The sequence below is a fragment of the Anomaloglossus baeobatrachus genome, chromosome 3, assembly GCF_048569485.1.
Source record: "Anomaloglossus baeobatrachus isolate aAnoBae1 chromosome 3, aAnoBae1.hap1, whole genome shotgun sequence".
NCBI lineage: Eukaryota > Metazoa > Chordata > Amphibia > Anura > Aromobatidae > Anomaloglossus > Anomaloglossus baeobatrachus.
In genome coordinates, this window is record NC_134355.1 from 690108993 (window position 1) to 690129458 (window position 20466).

At 43.9% G+C, this 20466-nt stretch overlaps 1 protein-coding gene across 1 annotated transcript; it reads right to left on the bottom strand.

The window, feature by feature from the left end:
- Positions 1–353: 353 nt before the first annotated feature.
- Positions 354–1283, bottom strand: LOC142297449 (olfactory receptor 13C4-like). Its single transcript, XM_075341676.1, has one exon. It carries the CDS (start codon positions 1281–1283, stop codon positions 354–356), a length of 930 nt encoding a protein of 309 aa, XP_075197791.1.
- Between the last annotated feature and the right edge of the window lie 19183 nt (positions 1284–20466).

Consider the following 20466-nt stretch of genomic DNA (forward strand, 5'->3'; position numbering starts at 1 on the left):
GTCAGAATCTGTAGTCTGAACAGAACCAGACGCCTCCGTGACAGTCGGTGAAGTTTGTAAACATCTCTATGTGACACCCGTTGCCAGTTCGGACATGGTGGTCCGTACTCCGACAGTGGCATATGCATGTGTGAATTTGACCTAAGTAGAAGGGGAAAAACCTTTTCTCCAAGGAAGGAAGGGTCTACCACCTCACAAGGGCCAAGACCACCGACTGCTCCGGACCGATGTTTGCGTTATTGTGATTGGCTAATAGACATCTTTGAACCAGACAGAGGTTACTCAAGAATCAGAGCAGACATTAGTTAAAATAAACTTTTAATGAACCAGAAGCCTTGACCATGGGTCCGGCGTTACAGAACAGTGATGCATTTCTTCATCTGCCCCAGAGCTCTTTGTACGTCCTTATTTCTCAGACTGTATATCAAAGGATTTAACATGGGAGTAACAACTGTATAGAAGACGGACACCAGCTTGTCGGTGACCTCCGTGGATGTATACCTCGGCTTCATGTACATGAATGTGGCTGTCCCATAGAAGATGATGACCACGGCAATATGGGACACGCACGTGGAGATGGCCTTCTGCTTCCGAGAACCGATTTTAACAAGAACCACAAAAATCTGCACATAAGAAAATAGAATAAGACACACGGGAACGATGAGTAAGATGGAGCCTCCAACCATGGTCACGATGTTATTAATGGAGATGTCACTGCAGGACAATTGTAGCAATGACGGAGCTTCACAGAAGAAGTGGTCAATGGTGATGGTGCCACAGAACCTCAACTGAGACATAAAGTATATATCCAAGGAGGAAATTATACACCCAACAACCCAGGAGACACTGATCATCCGGACACAAGACATGGTGTTCATGATCACATTGTAATGTAAGGGGTGACAGATGGCAACATATCGGTCGTAAGCCATGAAGGCCAACAAGATACACTCAGTTTCCCCCATAAACAGGTAAAAATAAACCTGAAGAAGGCACCCGGCAAAGGAGATGTTTTTGGAAGACAAGGCAATGTTCACCAACATCTTGGGTACGATGATTGAGGTGTAACAGATGTCCAGGAAGGAAAGATTCGAGAGGAAGAAGTACATGGAGTGGTGCAGACGACTGTCTATCCTCACCGCCACAATGAGGAGGAAATTCCCGAGAACAGTCGACACGTAGAACAGAAAAAACAGGTGGAATAAAAGCACCTGTAACTTTGGATTTTCGGAAAGTCCAAGGAGGATAAATTCATCAGTCCCGGTCTCGTTAACAATGTCCATGTTAGTTAACGACAGAATTGGAAAGAAATAGTTAAAAGACTGGAACAACGGAAAGGCTGAGGTCTCAATTTTGGAAATTGTTTATTATTTTATTCTTCGATTATATTCCGTGGATGGATACTCAACAATACAACAAATTCCCCAATATTTAAATTTTTGTTTTTATTTTTTTCGAAACAATTTTTTTACTCCTAAAATGTACAACATTTCCAAGTAAGTTATTTTTCAGTGTTTTGGAATCATTGAAACGTGAAGATCAGCAGATGAGATCACCGATAGATCCGGAGATCTGTGCTCAGACTACTACAGAAAGTCACAAGCCAGGAAACTTTACATCTTAATATAAAAGAATAGAGGTTTGTGATGTTTTCACTCAGTTTAGAATTGTTCTCTATTTTGGACATTTTTACACTTTCAGGTCTTATGATAAAGCCATACACTAAGCATCTGAATTTGGGTAGAAAAAACCTCCAAGATTTATGTAAAATTTTACAGAAGTTATAATAAAATTTTCCCTGCGCATTATTGCTCATACTGGAATATGATGGATGTGATGGTTCAAAGGTTTTAGGCAAATATGGAAAAAATACCAAGTAAGTAAGAAGCTTTCAGAGATAGAAGAGTTATCAGGTTATTATAACAAAATGCAAAATTAATGAACAAATGGCAAACAAAAATCCCCTCAGTATTCAGTGACCGCTCGTCTCCTTCGTCCTCAGTATTCAGTGACCGCTCGTCTCCTCCATCCTCAGTATTCGGTGACCGCCCGTCTCCTCCATCCTCAGTATTTGGTGACCGCCCGTCTCCTTCGTCTTCAGTATTCAGTGACTGCCCATCTCCTCCATCCTCAGTATTCAGTGACCGCCCGTCTCCTCCGTCCTCAGTATTCAGTGACCGCCCGTCTCCTCCGTCCTCAGTATTCAGTGACCGCCCGTCTCCTCCGTCCTCAGTATTCAGTGACCGCCCGTCTCCTCCGTCCTCAGTATTCAGTGACCGCCCGTCTCCTCCGTCCTCAGTATTCAGTGACCGCCCGTCTCCTCCGTCCTCAGTATTCAGTGACCACCCGTCTCCTCCGTCCTCAGTATTCAGTGACCGCCCGTCTCCTCCGTCCTCAGTATTCAGTGATCGCCCGTCTCCTCCGTCCTCAGTATTCAGTGATCGCCCGTCTCCTCCGTCCTCAGTATTTGGTGACCGCCCGTCTCCTTCGTCCTCAGTATTCAGTGACCGCCCATCCCCTCCATCCTCAGTATTTGGTGACCGCCCGTCTCCTCCATCCTCAGTATTTGGTGACTGCCCGTCTCCTCCGTCCTCAGTATTCAGTGACCGCTCGTCTCCTCCATCCTCAGTATTTGGTGACCGCCCGTCTCCTCCGTCCTCAGTATTCAGTGATCGCCCGTCTCCTCCATCCTCAGTATTCAGTGACCGCCCGTCTCCTCCGTCCTCAGTACTCAGTGACCGCTCGTCTCCTCCATCCTCAGTATTCAGTGACCGCCCGTCTCCTCCATCCTCAGTATTTGGTGACCGCCCGTCTCCTCCGTCCTCAGTATTCAGTGACCGCTCGTCTCCTCCATCCTCAGTATTCAGTGACCGCCCGTCTCCTCCATCCTCAGTATTTGGTGACCGCCCGTCTCCTCCGTCCTCAGTATTCAGTGACCGCCCGTCTCCTCCGTCCTCAGTATTCAGTGACCGCCCGTCTCCTCCGTCCTCAGTATTCAGTGACCGCCCATCTCCTCCGTCCTCAGTATTCAGTGACCGCCCATCTCCTCCGTCCTCAGTATTCAGTGACCACCCATCTCCTCCGTCCTCAGTATTCAGTGATTGCCCGTCTTCTCCATCCTCAGTATTCGGTGACCACCTGTCTCCTCTGTCCTCAGTATCGGGTGACCGCCCGTCTCCTCTGTCCTCAGTATTCAGTCACCGCCCATCGCCTCCATCCTCAGTATTCAGTCACCGCCCGTCTCCTTCATCACTTCTACGCAGGTTATGAAGGATCTCGGAAAAAGGTTGTTCGAAGATCTGGGGTCAGGTCTCCAAGATGTTTGGGTGTATGAAGCTTGCGCGGATCCTTCTGTCTCTTGATCTGGCTGGATGTTGGGGGTCATTGTCCAGTTCCAGAATAAATTGGGAGCCGGACAGATGCATCCCTGATTGTATCACACGATGGAAAAGTATCCACAACTAAACTAAAAGTAACTGGCTATTAATATTTCTATTCATGAAAGCGTCTCACATTGCAGCATTTTTTCCACACCTGCCTGAAACTTTGGCACAAAATGTACAGTAGATCACAAAAGTGAGTACACCCCTCACAGTTTTGTAAATATTTTATTATACCTTTTCCTGGGACAACACTGAAGATCTGACCCTGTGATACAATGTACAGTGTCAGTGCGCAGCTTATATACAATGTGCAGTGTCAGTGTGCAGCTTGTATACAATGTGCAGTGTCAGTGCGCAGCTTGTATACAATGTGCAGTGTCAGTGCGCAGCTTGTATACAATGTGCAGTGTCAGTGCGCAGCTTGTATAACTGTGTAAATAACTTATCACACAGCCATTAATGTCTAAAACGCTGGCAATAAAAGTGAGTACACCTCTAAGTGAAAATAGCCAAATTGTGCATATTTTGTGTGGTCACCATTATTTTCAAGCTCTGCCTTACCTCTCTTGGGCCTGGAGGTCACTAGATCTTCACAGAAGCTGCTGGATCCTCTTCATGCTCCATGATGACATCCCGGAGCTGGTGGATGTTACAGACCTACCACTCCTCCACAGATGCTCCATAGGGTTTAGGTCTGTAGATGCTCGGCCGCTCAAGCACCTTTACTCTCAGTTTCTGTAGCAAGGCAGTGGTGGTCTTGGAGGTGTTTGGTGTCTTTATCGTGTTGGAATACGAAGGGAGGGGGATCATGCTGTGCTTCAGTATCACAGGACATGTTGGCATTCATGGTTCCCTCAATGATCTGTAGCTGCCACAGCTGGCAACACTCATGCAGCCTCAAACCATGACCCTCCAGCACCATGCGTGATTGTAGGCAGGACACACTTGTCTTTGTCCCCACCTGGTGCCATCACACACACTGACACCATCTGACCCAAATAGGTTTATCTTGGTCTCATCAGAGAACAGAACGGTTCCAGTAATCCATGTCCACAGTCTGATTGTCTTTAGCAAACGGTGGCTTTTTTGCTCATCATCTTCAGAAGAGGCTTCTTTCTGGGATGACAGCCATGCAGAGCAATGTGATGCAGTGTGCGACGTATGGTCTGAGCACTGAGAGGCGGAGCCCCCACCCCTGTAATCTCTGCAGTGTGCGGCATTTGGTTGGAACGCTGGCAGGCGGACCGCCCCCACCCCTGTAACCTCTAGTGTGTGGAATATGGTCTGAGCACTGACAGGCGGACCCCCCCACCCATGAAACCTCTACAGTGTGCAGCGTATGGTCTGAGCACTGACAGGCGGACCCCCCACCCCTGTAACCTCTGCAGTGTGCGGCGTATGGTTTGAGCACTGACAGGCGGACCCCCCAACCCTGTAACCTCTACAGTGTGCGGCGTATGGTCTGAGCATTGACAGGCGGACCCCCCACCCCTGTAACCTCTGCAGTGTGTGGTGTATGGTCTGAGCACTGACAGGCGGACCCCCCACCCCTGTAACCTCTGCAGTGTGCAGCGTATGGTCTGAGCACTGACAGGCAGACCCCTCACCCCTGTAACCTCTGCAGTGTGCAGTGTATGGTCTGAGCACTGACAGGCGGACCCCCACCCCTGTAACCTCTGCAGTGTGCAGTGTATGGTCTGAGCACTGACAGGCGGACCCCCCACCCCTGTAACCTCTGCAGTGTGCGGTGTATGGTCTGAGCATTGACAGGCGGACCCCCCACCCCTGTAACCTCTGCAGTGTATAGTGTATGGTCTGAGCACTGACAGGCGGACCCCCCACCCCTGTAACCTCTGTAGTGTGCGGTGTATGGTCTGAGCACTGACAGGCGGACCCCCCACCCCTGTAACCTCTGCAGTGTATAGTGTATGGTCTGAGCACTGACAGGCGGACCCCCCACCCCTGTAACCTCTGCAGTGTGCGGTGTATGGTCTGAGCACTGACAGGTGGACCCCCCACCCCTGTAACCTCTACAGTGTGCGGTGTATGGTCTGAGAACTGACAGGCGGACCCCCACCCCTGTAACCTCTGCAGTGTGCGGTGTATGGTCTGAGCACTGACAGGTGGACCCCCTACCCCTGTAACCTCTGCAGTGTGTGGTGTATGGTCTGAGCACTGACAGGCGGACCCCCCACCCCTGTAACCTCTGCAGTGTGTGATGTATAGTCTGAGCACTGACAGGCGGACCCCCCCCCCACCCCTGTAACCTCTGCAGTGTGTGGCGTATGGTCTCAGCACTGACAGGCTGACCCCCGAACCCCTGTAACCTCTGCAGTATGTGATGTATGGTCTGAGCACTGACAGGCGGACCCTCCACTTCTGTAACCTCTGCAGTGTATGTTATATGGTCTGAGCACTGACAGGTGGACCCCCCACCCCTGTAACCTCTACAGTGTGCGGTGTATGGTCTGAGAACTGACAGGCGGACCCCCACCCCTGTAACCTCTGCAGTGTGCGGTGTATGGTCTGAGCACTGACAGGTGGACCCCCTACCCCTGTAACCTCTGCAGTGTGTGGTGTATGGTCTGAGCACTGACAGGCGGACCCCCCACCCCTGTAACCTCTGCAGTGTGTGATGTATAGTCTGAGCACTGACAGGCGGACCCCCCCCCACCCCTGTAACCTCTGCAGTGTGTGGCGTATGGTCTCAGCACTGACAGGCTGACCCCCGAACCCCTGTAACCTCTGCAGTATGTGATGTATGGTCTGAGCACTGACAGGCGGACCCTCCACTTCTGTAACCTCTGCAGTGTATGTTATATGGTCTGAGCACTGACAGGCGGACCCCCCACCCCTGTAACTTCTGCAGCAATGCTGGTGGCAGCACTCATATGTCTATTCTGAACAGACGACTTCTGGATATGACTCTGATCACTTGCACTCAGTTCCTGTGGTCGGCCATGGCCATTTTGAGTGGATCCTGTCTGGTTATACCTCTGTATGGTCTTAGCCACCATGATGCAGCTCAGGGTCAGGGTGGTGACAATCTTCTTATTTCCTCGGCCATCTTTATGTAGAACAATGATTCTTTTTTCTTATTCTTAGAGAATTCTCTGCCATGAGGAGCCATGATGAACTTCCAGTGACCGGTATGAGAGGGTGTGTGAGTGATAACACCAAATGTAACACACCGGCCCCCATTCACACCGGAGACCTGGGAACAGTAATAAGTCACCTGACACCAGGGAGAGATAGTAGCTAATTGGGCAAAATTTGGCCATTTTCACTTAGGGGTGTGCTCACCTTTGTTTCCAGAGGTTTAGACATTAATGGCTGCGTAGAGTTATTTACACTGTTATACAAGCTGCGCACTGACACTGCACATTGTATTCCTTGGTCAGATCTTCAGTGTTGTCCCATGAAAAGATATAAAATATTTACAAAATGTCAGGGGTGTACTCACTTATGTGATATATTGTAGAACACACATGATCAAATTTTTTCAGTGCAAGCAATTAAAGTATCCACAACCCCCAAAATACTTTACAAAACCTTTAGTATGTAAAGCAACAGTGTAAAATAAAGTTAAAATAAAATGTAAAAGTCCATTGTTTCTTTAAAAGACAATGGACTCTGCTTAGGTTTGGGACAAATCTCATGTCACCATCTTTGATCATTTCATGTGGCAGATTTTCACTTTGGGCATGTACTATATATTATCGTTATTTATTTTTAGGCAAGTTAACTTTTTAGTTTTTACACTTTGCTGCTCAACTGTTATAAAAACAGCCAAAATTCTGCCAACCTCCTTTTTTAGGTCCCAATTTACTGAATTAATATGTAAACACAAGAAACTATTTAATTATTAATTACAAATTTTATTCATTTAAGTTTAGGCAAATTCAATTTTAAAAAGTTTACATTTTTTTTATCCTAAGAAATATTTTTGGAACTAAAAGGTAAAATAATTAAAAAAAAGAAAAGAAAATCTTTGACTTTAAAAATAAGTTCAGTCAAATTCAATTTTAAAAATCTTAATTTTTTTTATTCTAAGAATTATTTTTGAAAATGAAAGCTAATAAAAAAAAACAAAACAGAAAATCTGTAAATTTAAAAAGGAGGCAAACGTAAATTTTCACAATTTTCTTACCAATTATTTACTACGCATTTATGTTGAAATTGATGTTACTTTTAATTTTCCATTAAAAAAATGCAGAAATTGCACAAAAATTCACAAATGTTCTAAAAAGCAGGTAACTAAAAATTCACAAATTCTAGTATGAATAGTATTTTTATATATTTATTTATATATATATATATATATATATATATATATATAATTTAAAAAAAATAATAAAAAATATATATATATATTTATAAAATATTTTTTTAAAATATTATATATATATAAATAATTTTTTATATATATATATATATATATATATATATATATATATATATATATACAAATCTTAACGGTAATTCATGTTAACTCTAAGAAGATAATGGAGCGCGTCGGTGCAGCTCGGGAGACTTGCCTCATAGATGAAGGAGAATTTCCTGCAACTTTTCAAATACAAAAATAATCAGTTTCTACGTTTGGAGATTTTCTCCAGTAACCCCCTGCCTTATATCACCATCTCTAAATTGTACAAACAGGCAGATTATTACTGCAATTCCCTATATGAAATAAAATGAGTTTCCAGAGATTTCAATCTACATTAAAATATAAGTAGATAACGAGCGAGATCCCTGAAGAATTCTGAACGGAGAAGGTTACTAAAGGCCAGAAGATTTGATCCAAAAGTTATTTTTTAGTTACTAAAACGTAGGCACATACAATTGTGATTATTTATTTTGTACTTTTTAATGTCTCGTCAATCAGACACATTATAAAAGATAAAAGGATCAACCTCTGTAGCCCCCAGTGCTGTACCATGAGGTACACCAAACCTCTGTAGCCCCCAGTGCTGTACCATAAGGTGCACCAAACCTCTGTAGCCCCCAGTGCTGTACCATAAGGTGCACCAAACCTCTGTAGCCCCCCCTATTGGCCCATAAGGTGCATCAAACTTTTCTTTCCCTCACCATTGGCCCCTGCATGTGTCCATTACTTCAGTGGTCTCCTTAACCTGCATGTGCCCAGTATGCCAGGGGTCTCCTTACGTGCATGTACCCAGTACGCCAAGCAAGTGTTTCATTAGTTTTATGTACCCACTTAATTAAGGGGTCTCCTTTCCTGCATGTGCCCGTTACTTTTAGGGGTCTCCTTACCTGCATGTGGCTATTACTTCAGAGGTGTCCTTACCTGCATGTGCTCATTAATTGAGGGGTCTCCTTACCTGTATGTGCCTAGTACGACAGGGGTCTTTTTAGCTTTATGTGCCAATTACTAAAGGGTTCACCTTATCTGCAGGTTTCCATTATGTCAGGGGTCTCCTTATCTGCAGGTTTCCATTACTTCAGGGGTATCCTTATGTGCATGTGCCCATTACTTCAGGGGTCTCCTTACCTGTATGTGCCCAGTATGCCAGGGGTCTCCTTACCTGCATGTGCTCAGTATGCCAAGGGTTTCTTTAGTTTTACATGCCCATTAATTAAGGGGTCTCCTTTCCTGCATGTGCCTGTTAATTTTAGAGGTCTCTTTACCTGCGTGTGCCTATTACTTCAGAGGTGTTCTTACCTGTATGTGCCCAGTACGTCAAGGGTCTTTTTAGATTTATGGGCCGATTACTAAAGGGCCTCCTTATCTGCAGGTTCTCATTACATCATGGGTCTTCTTATCTGCAGGTTTCCATTACATCAGGGGTCTCCTTATGTGCATGTGCCCGTTAGTTCAAGGGTCTCTTTACCTGTATGTGCCCATTATGTCAGAGATCTTTTTATCTGCTTGTTCTCATTACGTCAGGGGTCTCTTTACTTGTATGTGCCCATTACGTGAGGAGTCTACTTGCCTGCACATGACCTTTACATCAGGGATCTTCTTACCTCCATGTGCCCATTACATCTGGGGTCTTCTTGCCTGCATGTTTCCATTATGAGAGAGGTCTCCTTTCCTACATGTGTCCATTACTATGCGCCTATTTCTCTAAAAAAAACTTGTTACCTACATCATTATTCCGCTCCTCGGAAATAAGATCTTTTGGCTATTAAGTTGGCCTTTGGGGAGTGGCGCCATTGGTAGGAGAAAGCGATACATCCTATCACAGTAGTCACTGACCATAAAAATCTGTCGTACCTCAAGTCAGCTAAGAGACTTAAAAGGAGACAGACCAGATGGACATTATTTTTCACAAGGTTCAATTTCCTGTCACGTATCATCCCGGGAGTAAGAATATAAAGTCGGACGCCTTGTCTTGGAGTTTCCCAGGAGGTAGTGCTCATGTGAACTCGAGTCCCATTCTATTCCAGGGGGTGGTGGTTTCTGCCCTATACCCAGGCCTGGAAAGGCGGGTTTTTGAGGCTCAGGGGGATGCACCGACCTCCTGTCCCCCGGGAAGGTTGTTTGTGCCACTTAGTCTGCGTCACAAGGTGTTTGAGGAACATCACGGTACGGTGTTGGTGGGACATTCTGGGAGCAGAGCTACTGACCTTCTTTCTTGTCGTTTTGGTGGCCACGGTTGTGTTGGGTAATTGTGAATTTTGTGTTGAATTGCAGTACTTGAGTGCGTGCGAACGTCACGCATACCCATCCTCCTGCCCATGTCTATTCCCTCTAGACCATGGACACATTTGTCGGTGGATTTTATCACGGACCTGACATCGTCAGCAGAGTAGACTGTAATTCTGGTGGTGGTTGATAGATTTAGTAAAATGGTGCACTTCATTGCATTGTCAGCACTACCTAATGCCAACACTTTGGCACAGGTGTTTGTTGATGACATTGTGAGGTTTCATGGGATTTTGTTTGATGTTGCATCGGACCATGGAACTCAGTTTGTCTCTAAGTTCTGGAAGGCTTTCTGTACTCTTCTGGGGGAGCAATTGTCTTTCTCTTTGGTTTTCCACTCATAGGGGGGCTTTACACGTTGTGACATCGCTACCAATATATCGTCGGGGTCACGTCGTTAGTGACGCACATCCAGCGCCGGTAGCGACATCGCAACGTGTAAATCCTTGGTGCGACAATGAACAAGCATAGAAGCGTACAATATCGCTGATCTGTGTAGCGTCGTTAATTTCCATAATGTCGGGTTGACCGCAGGTACAATGTTGTTTGTCGTTCCTGCAGCTCCACACATCACTGTGTGTAAACCCGCAGGAGCGACAAACATCTCCTTACCTGCGTCCCGACGGCAATGCGGAAGGAAGGTGGGCGGGATGTTATGTCCCGCTCATCTCCGCCCCTCCACTTCTATTGGCCGGCCAATTAGTGACGTCGCAGTGACGTCACTGTGACTGCCGAACGCACCTTCCCCTTGAAGGAGGGATTGTTCGGCAGTCACAGCGACGTCGCAGGGCAGGTATGTGTGTGTGTGTGAAGCTGCCGTAGCGATAATGTTCGCTACGGCAGCAATCACCACATATCGCATGTGCGACAGGGGCGGGTGCTATCGCGCTCGACATCGCTAGCAATTACAACGTGTAAAGCCCGCCATAGTCGAATGGTCAGACCGAGCACACTAATCAGAATCTGGAGACTTATCTCAGATGCTTTGTCTCTGAGAATCAGGAAGATTAGGCATCATTTTTATCTTTGGCCGGGTTTGCCATCAACAACCGGCATCAGGAGTCTACTGGTAAGTTGCCATTTTTTGGCGCATACGGTTTTCATCCTCAGTTTGGCACATTTACGGGGACAGGAGCTTCTGGTATCCCAGAATCCCGGAAGAGGAGCTTTTTCTGCTTCGCTCTCTTCGGTGTAGCGATAGAAAATTATTACCAGAGATAGATAGGTATACAGCAAAAGGTAATAAAGCTAAAATTTAACTTTTAATTCTAAATATTAAAACGACTCAAAGTCTAAAAATTCACCCGTGAATGTGATCACACAGATAGACAGACAAAGACAAAATTTGAGTATTCAATTCCAGCAGGCAAAAAATAACCTTACTAGAAAGATATAAATCAGATATCAATTACCCTCATGGTACCTTATTAATGTGTTCTTTGACCAAAGGGTAGTGCAATTGCACAAAATATCTGCTTTTTATATTTCACCTCAAATTACTTATTTGGCATCTGACAGAAGCAGGATATCATGTTTCACCCATCCTCTCTGACAGAAAATAATCACGATATTACCTTAATAGGGCATGGTATACATTGTCTATTCAGCCCCAAGATAATACTTAGAATAAGCTCATAGCCCTCCTTGTTTTCTTCCCAACGCGTTTCCTCTTATCGATTCATCAGGGGAAAATTATCATTTGGAGGCTGTAGTATGACAAAAGGTATAATGAGCTACTAACCAGTCTAAGTGGTGTTCAGGTAGAGAAAAGACTTTACTATAGGTATCCCCAATTCATATAGTGATGTTACCTTATCAGAGGAGCATGGAGCCTATGTTGTCCTAGGTGTGCGCTGCCATAACACACCAAGTCCAGGGACCACGCTTCTTATGGATTCCACATAGAGTACTAGAACGCCGGCATTTTTATCTGGTTCTAATTAGCCTCATTTTGAAAATCGCGCGCCATGTGACATTAGTCACATGGGCGCTGAGTCATAACATCGCGTCATTCTTGCTTTACACGTGAACATCACGTAATGAATCACGGTCACATGCCCAGGTTATTTCCTGGTCAGTTGCATGCTGGACCATGACCATATTAGGCGTGGTCACGTGGTCATCATTTTAGCCACGCCCCCAAAACCAGTTCCCAGCAAGGAACATGAGGGCCAATAGTCTTAGGGCAAGTTGCGATCATGTGACCTCCGTTCAAACCACGCCCCCAGCCCTTCATTCCAAGGCAGTACTGGACGTATTATAATGAAAAACAGACGAACACATTAAAGTAGTCGGCGGTCCGGCTTAATCCCTAAGAGGGGGAGGTTATATGTGGATTAAAGATTAATAGGGAACAATACAATTTCCCAGCTATAGAAAGAAATCCCCTTAATTATGTACATCCCTTTGGGAATACCCATTTTCTCTACAAAATTAGGTGGGCGGGTGCTATCGCGCTCGACATCGCTAGCAATTACAACGTGTAAAGCCCGCCATAGTCGAATGGTCAGACCGAGCACACTAATCAGAATCTGGAGACTTATCTCAGATGCTTTGTCTCTGAGAATCAGGAAGATTAGGCATCATTTTTATCTTTGGCCGGGTTTGCCATCAACAACCGGCATCAGGAGTCTACTGGTAAGTTGCCATTTTTTGGCGCATACGGTTTTCATCCTCAGTTTGGCACATTTACGGGGACAGGAGCTTCTGGTATCCCAGAAGAAGAGCTTTTTTCTACTTCGCTCTCTTCGGTGTAGCAAAGGTTTAGAAGACTCTTAGGATGATGAGTGACATGTACAAACATAAGGTTGATAAAAAGCGTTTGCCAGGTCCGAACCCCAAAATAAATGATTTTGTATGGTTATCCTCCAGAAACATCAAGTTGAAAATTCTATCTTGGAAGTTTGGCCTGAGGTTTATGGGTCCCTATAAAATCACTAAAATAATTAACCCAGTAGCATTTCACCTGGAACTGCCACGGGCCTTGAAAATTCACAAGGTGTTTCATGGGTCATTGTTAAAAAAATTTGTTGAGGCACTTAAACCTTCTCCTCTACCACCACCCTTGCCTTGGTGGATGGCAACATTAAGTTTTGGATTGCCAAAATTGTTGACTCTCGCCATGTACGTCAGTCACTTAAGTATCTTGTACACTGGTGGGGTTACGGACTGGAGGAGAGGACATGGATTACGGCATCTGATGTTAATGCCACTAGGTTGTTGCGTGCATTTCACTCCTCCCACCCAGATAGTCCAAGTTCTGAGTGCCCTGTTTTCACTCATAGAAGGGGGGTACTGTCACAGAGGTGTCACGGCCGACTGACAATCCAGTGGCAGCGAGTGTTAGACGATCCCAGAGATTGGCAGCATGTGTTGTTATCTAACAGTTCCCTGTTTGTACAGTAAGCGGACTCTGACACTGGGAAACTGTCAATTTTTCCTCTGCGTTGCCACCCTCTGACTTCCTTTATAAACCTCACTCTGGGGGGATTTGAGTGCAGGTTATAGTTGTTCCTGGCTGTGGTCTGCAGCGGTCATCTCCTCTTGCTGTAGAGCAGCAACACGTTATCGGACAGTTCCTTGTTTCTGCAGCAGCAGACTCTATTCCTCCAGGTTCTTTCTGTGCTCTTATAGGGTTGATTTAGTTCTCCTTGTTATCACAATGACAATGGGATAGTGGACAACAAGGGTTCCTAAGCTATCCCTCAAGTTAGTGGGCCCTATGCTATCCCTAATTTCAAGGATACTCCTGATGGTGGAGAGGCCTGAGTCTTAATCCTGGCCCTGCTCCTAACCAGTCCTAATCTGATTTTCGCTTCCCCTCCCCCATGAAGGAATATGACAGGAGTATAATTAAACCTCCCAGATAAAGACAAGGGAAAACAAAAATTCTGTCCCATAGCGTGCACACACACACACACACACACACACACGATAAGACAATAGGATTCAGGAGGAAAAACAATTACAGGATGGAACCTACAAAACAGGGTCTCTGAATTCTTTAGTTTCCTATTTCTATGCATTTTCGCCGGGTATCTTGTCTTCTTGTGGGTTTATTTGGGGTTCTCTGGTTTTATCAGATTTGCTCTGGATTCTGTGGGTTCCTAGTGTACTTAACAGTTTTCTCTGAATACAAGAGCCCACATTGCATCTCCATATACTTCTGGTTCCAGTTTTTTACTGGTTCTTTGGTTTACTCTTTGTTCTGAAGAGCTTATTTCTCTAGTTTTCCTTCATATTTTATGGGTTTTCTCTTTGCACTCTCATTTCCTCCAGGTATTCTGATTACCTTCGAGTCAGGGTTTTCTCCGAGGTCTGTGTGCTAGTGATTTTTCTTTGGCCTTCTCAATGTTCTTATTGTGTTTCCATCATGATGTCTCCATCTTCTGTTGGCTTTCCGGGTTTCCTGTTTTTCTACAAATTTCATGGTGTCTGTAAGGTCCAGGGTTTCCATGGAACTTGTTGTGTCTTCTTGCCCTCGTCCAAGATGGAGTCTGTTGCCTTATTTTGCTCTTGTACTTCCTGTCTGCCCTGCTTATAAGTCCCAGTCCAGGACTTATTCCATGCCTGAGTATTTTGTACTGCTGGCTCGAGTCACTCCTGGCTTGTTTCTGGACTTATTGCTGCTGCTTGGTAGTTCTGTGCTCTACCTCATTAATGCTCAGCTGCCTGCAGTCTACGGTGCAGTATCATGATCCTGGCTGTGGTTCCCTCTCTTCAAGACTTCTAGGAGAAGAGCTAAAACTGCTGGACTTCCTTGAGCCGTAAGAACTTAGTTTCTCTGTTCCGTGATCAGTGTACTTTATCCAGGCCTCAATCTATACGGGGTCTGTGCGGGACTTTGCCAGCCATAGAAATTATACTAGTGACCATTTTTTGCTGGTCATACACCTGCATATCATTTCTAGACATTCACAAATTAGTGCTGGTCACACACCTGCATATTATTTCTGGACATTCACATATTCGTGCTGGTCACACTGCTGCATATTATTTCTGGACATTCTTGTATTAGTGCTGGTCGCATTCCTGCATATCATTTCTGGACATTCACATATATCAGTGCTGGTTGCACTCCTGCATATCATTTCTGGGCATTCACATATTAGTGCTGATTGCACTCCTGCATATCATTTCTGGACATTCACATATTAGTGCTGGTCGCACTCCTGCATATCATTTCTGGACATTCACATATTAGTGCTGGACACACTCCTGCATATTATTTCTGTACATTCACATATTAGTGCTGGTCAAACTCCTGCATATCATTTCTGGATATTCTTGTATTAGTGCTAGTCACACTCCTGCATATTATTTCTGGACATTCACATATTAGTGCTAGTCACACTCCTGCATATTATTTCTGTACATTCACATATTAGTGCTGGTCAAACTCCTGCATATCATTTCTGGACATTCTTGTATTAGTGCTAGTTACACTCCTGCATATTATTTATGTACATTCACATATTAGTGCTGGTCACACTCCTGCATATTATTTCTGTACATTCACATATTAGTGCTGGTCAAACTCCTGCATATCATTTCTGGACATTCTTGTATTAGTGCTAGTTACACTCCTGCATATTATTTATGTACATTCACATATTAGTGCTGGTCAAACTCCTGCATATCATTTCTGGACATTCTTGTATTAGTGTTGATTGCACTTCTGCATATCATTTCTCGACATTCACATATTAGTGCTGGTCGCACTCCTGCATAAAATTTCTGGACATTCACATATATCAGTGCTGGTCGCACTCCTGCATATCATTTCTGGACATTCACATATTAGTGCTGATTGCACTCCTGCATATCATTTCTGGACATTCACATATTAGTGCTGGTTGCACTTCTGCGTATCATTTCTGGACTTTCTTGTATTAGTACTGGTCGCACTCTTGCATATCACTTCTGGGCATTCACATATTAGTGCTGATTGCACTCCTGCATATCATTTCTGGACATTTGCACTCCTGCATATCATTTCTGGACATTCACATATTAGTGCTGGTCGCACTCCTGCATATCATTTCTGGACATTCACATATATCAGTGCTGGTTGCACTCCGGCATATCATTTCTGGACATTCACATATTAGTGCTGGTTGCACTTCTGCATATCATTTCTGGACATTCTTGTATTAGTAATGGTCGCACTCTTGCATATCACTTCTGGGCATTCACATATTAGTGCTGATTGCACTCCTGCATATCATTTCTGGACATTCACATATTAGTGCTGGTCGCACTCCTGCATATCATTTCTGGACATTCTCTTATTAGTGCTGATTGCACTCCTGCATATCATTTCTGGACATTCACATATTAGTGCTGGTCGCACTCCTGCATCTGGACATTCACATATTAGTGCTGGTCGCACTCCTGCATATCATTTCTGTACATTCTCTTATTAGTGCTGGTCGCACTCCTGCATATCATTTCTGGACATTCTCTTATTAGTGCTGATTGCACTCCTCCATATCATTTCTGGACATTCACATATTAGTGCTGGTTGCACTCCTGCATATTATTTCTGGACATTCTCTTATTAGTGCTGATTGCACTCCTGCATATCATTTCTGGACATTCACATATTAGTGCTGGTCGCACTCCTGCATATCATTTCTGGACATTCTCTTATTAGTGCTGGTCGCACTCCTGCATATCATTTCTGGACATTCTCTTATTAGTGCTGATTGCACTCTTGCATATCATTTCTGGACATACACATATTAGTGCAGGTTGCACTTCTGCATATCATTTCTGGACATTCACATATTAGTGCTGGTCGCACTCCTGCATATCATTTCTGGACATTCACATATTAGTGCTGGTCGCACTCCTGCATATCATTTCTGGACATTCTCTTATTAGTGCTGGTCGCACTCCTGCATATCATTTCTGGACATTCTCTTATTAGTGCTGATTGCACTCCTGCATATCATTTCTGGACATTCACATATTAGTGCTGATTGCACTCCTGCATATCATTTCTGGACATTCACATATTAGTGCAGGTTGCACTTCTGCATATCATTTCTGGACATTCACATATTAGTGCTGGTCGCACTTCTGCATATCATTTCTGGACATTCTTGTATTAGTAATGGTCGCACTCTTGCATATCACTTCTGGGCATTCACATATTAGTGCTGGTCGCACACCTGCATATCATTTCTGGACATTCTCTTATTAGTGCTGATTGCACTTCTGCATATCATTTCTGGACATTCACATATTAGTGCTGGTTGAACTTCTGCATATCATTTCTGGACATTCACATATTAGTGCTGGTCGCACTCCTGCATATCATTTCTGGACATTCTTGTATTAGTACTGGTCGCACTCCTGCATATCATTTCTGGACATTCTCTTATTAGTGCTGGTCGCACTCCTGCATATCATTTCTGGACATTCACATATTAGTGCTGGTTGCACTTCTGCATATCATTTCTGGACATTCACATATTAGTGCTGGTCGCACTCCTGCATATCATTTCTGGACATTCTTGTATTAGTACTGGTCGCACTCCTGCATATAATTTCTGGACATTCTCTTATTAGTGCTGGTCGCACTCCTGCATATCATTTCTGGACATTCACATATTAGTGCTGGTTGCACTTCTGCATATCATTTCTGGACATTCTCTTATTAGTGCTGGTCGCACTCCTGCATATCATTTCTGGACATTCTTGTATTAGTACTGGTCGCACTCCTGCATATCATTTCTGGACATTCTCTTATTAGTGCTGGTCGCACTCCTGCATATCATTTCTGGACATTCACATATTAGTGCTGATTGCACTCCTGCATATCATTTCTGGACATTCACATATTAGTGCTGGTTGCACTTCTGCATATCATTTCTGGACATTCACATATTAGTGCTGGTCGCACTCCTGCATATCATTTCTGGACATTCTTGTATTAGTACTGGTCGCACTCCTGCATATCATTTCTGGACATTCTCTTATTAGTGCTGGTCGCACTCCTGCATATCATTTCTGGACATTCACATATTAGTCCTGGTCGCACTCCTGCATATCATTTCTGGACATTCACATATTAGTGGTGGTCGCACTTCTGCATATCATTTCTGGACATTCATATATTATCATATATTAGTGCTGGTTGCACTGCTGGATAATTTCTGGACATTATTTGTACAACTGAAACACGGCACACAAAGCTCACAAGAAGTTATTTTTATTTCTTTTTTAATTGCTTACAAATACCTTCTAAAATAAAGAATATGCAGCGTGTATAAATTTCCATACACATATATGTACAGGACTTTCCAAAGCCTTACAATGATTTTTATCATTATTATTTTTTTTATTTTTTTTACATAAATGATTTTTTTTTTTATAGTTTGAAAAAATAGGATTTATTCTCAAAAAGGATATATCCTGCTTTCTACTGCGCTGTACATACCCTATCATCCGATTATAACAGTCCCTTTATCCTAAAATGTTGCTTTAAAAACATTCACAAAAAATAGAAAAGGGAAAAAAAAAATAAAAGACAATAAAATCACAGCGGGCCGGATCTTCCCTGACAAATCCAAATCTTATTGCATTGGAGTAAGATAATATTTTAAAGACGTCTATCTTCTTCACCTTGCTTACAGCATACCCTGTAAATAAACTCTACAATCTCATATATATACGTATATATATATATATTACTTCAAATATATTATATGCTTTTTTCATTTTTGTATCCATATACATAGTGCGAATCTAAAAAAACTGGATTACCAAGAGCCATTGAAAAAATTGTGTGCTTCCAATGTAAGCCGATGCCCTTCCTTCTTTCCCTCAAGCTTCGAGCCGGTCTTGGTTCATTGGTGGTCTAACCTATGGATGAAAACTTACCCTGAGTATCATTTCCACATATAAGAGGCCCAGTGGTCACATTTGTTCACCAGCGTCTACATGATTGCTCCCCAAATACGAGAGCAGATGCCATCTGAGGTTTAGGCTTTTTACTAATGAGAATCTCCCCAGTTTTGGGGAAGTCGTAAATGGACCAAAAAGTCGTAAATGGACCAAAAAAAGTAGAGTTTTGTGAATGCGTCCTAATGTAAGATGAAGGTTAGCAACTCCCTGCCGGAAATAAGTTTCACCTATCTCTCCATACACCGGGTATACGCCAGAACACCACAAAAGTGCAGTTTGCAATAACTGGAAAATTTATGGATGCATCTGTTAGCTAAAAAGTTGGTATTAATGAAGCACGGGTAACGCTCATGGTAATGGTGTGGGGTTGACCATTCGTTAAGGAACACAAGAAAATATTGATTTTTGAAAAAAAAAAATAATCTAAAGTGCAAATGTTGACGGAAACGTACAGGACATTGTTACAAACTTTCCATCAAGAACCCAATAATTGCCATAAAGTTGGTAAACATCTCCCAAAAAGCAAATTCAGACAGAAAACCCACTATGTTCCTATGAGCAGGGAACCTCTACATATCCTATTTTCTGGACGAATCGATATTCCGTTTTTATGACGAATGTTTCATATGCCAATTCTTACTGGAATATGATGAATGAAATGTATTAAGTGGCACAGTTTGGAGCATGTTGGGCTTCTGTTAAAACTACGCCACCTGCCAAAAAACAATGATTAGAAAATCTAATTAGGGTCACCCACTTTAAGAAAAAGTGTAAAAAAAATTAGAACCACCCCCCCCCCCCCCCCCAATACTTTTCAACCAAAACAGACCTACCGTCATTACAAACTTTTTTCTGCCATAAAATGCCGGACATAGCTCTCAAAATAACTTTTCAATCAACAGGCCCCATATGCTAAATATTTTCATCCCATAATTTCCTGCATAGATCTGGTAGGAGACTTTTCTGTATTTGACCTGATGAACAGCAGCTTCCAGGGTCACAGTAAAGCTTTGCAGGTTACAAACTTTATTACCTCTAAGGTGAACTGCAGCATACACTGGTCCAGAAAAGAGGGGTGAGATGGAACCCCATTACGGTGCCTAAATTACTTCAATACTAATACATTTAATGGCATTTTTATTTTGCCTTCAGTCATGTGATTGTGCTGACATGTATGCTTTATATCCTTTCCGGAGATCTGTAGTACAGTGCATTGCTGGAGATATAGGTTGTTTCTACCCTGACTTAGGGTACCTTCACACTTTAGCGATGCAGCAGTGATCCGACCAGCGATCTGACCTGGTCAGGATCGCTGCTGCATCGCTACATGGTCGCTGGTGAGCTGTCAAACAGGCAGATCTCACCAGCGACCAGTGACCAGCCCCCAGCCAGCAGCGACGTGCAAGCGACGCTGCGCTTGCACGGAGCCGGCGTCTGGAAGCTGCGGACACTGGTAACTAAGGTAAACATCGGGTATGGTTACCCGATGTTTACATTAGT

Excerpts from the sequence above, each read along its gene's own strand:
- LOC142297449 (XM_075341676.1), bottom strand. The coding sequence starts at position 1,283 with ATGGACATTGTTAACGAGACCGGGACTGATGAATTTATCCTCCTTGGA.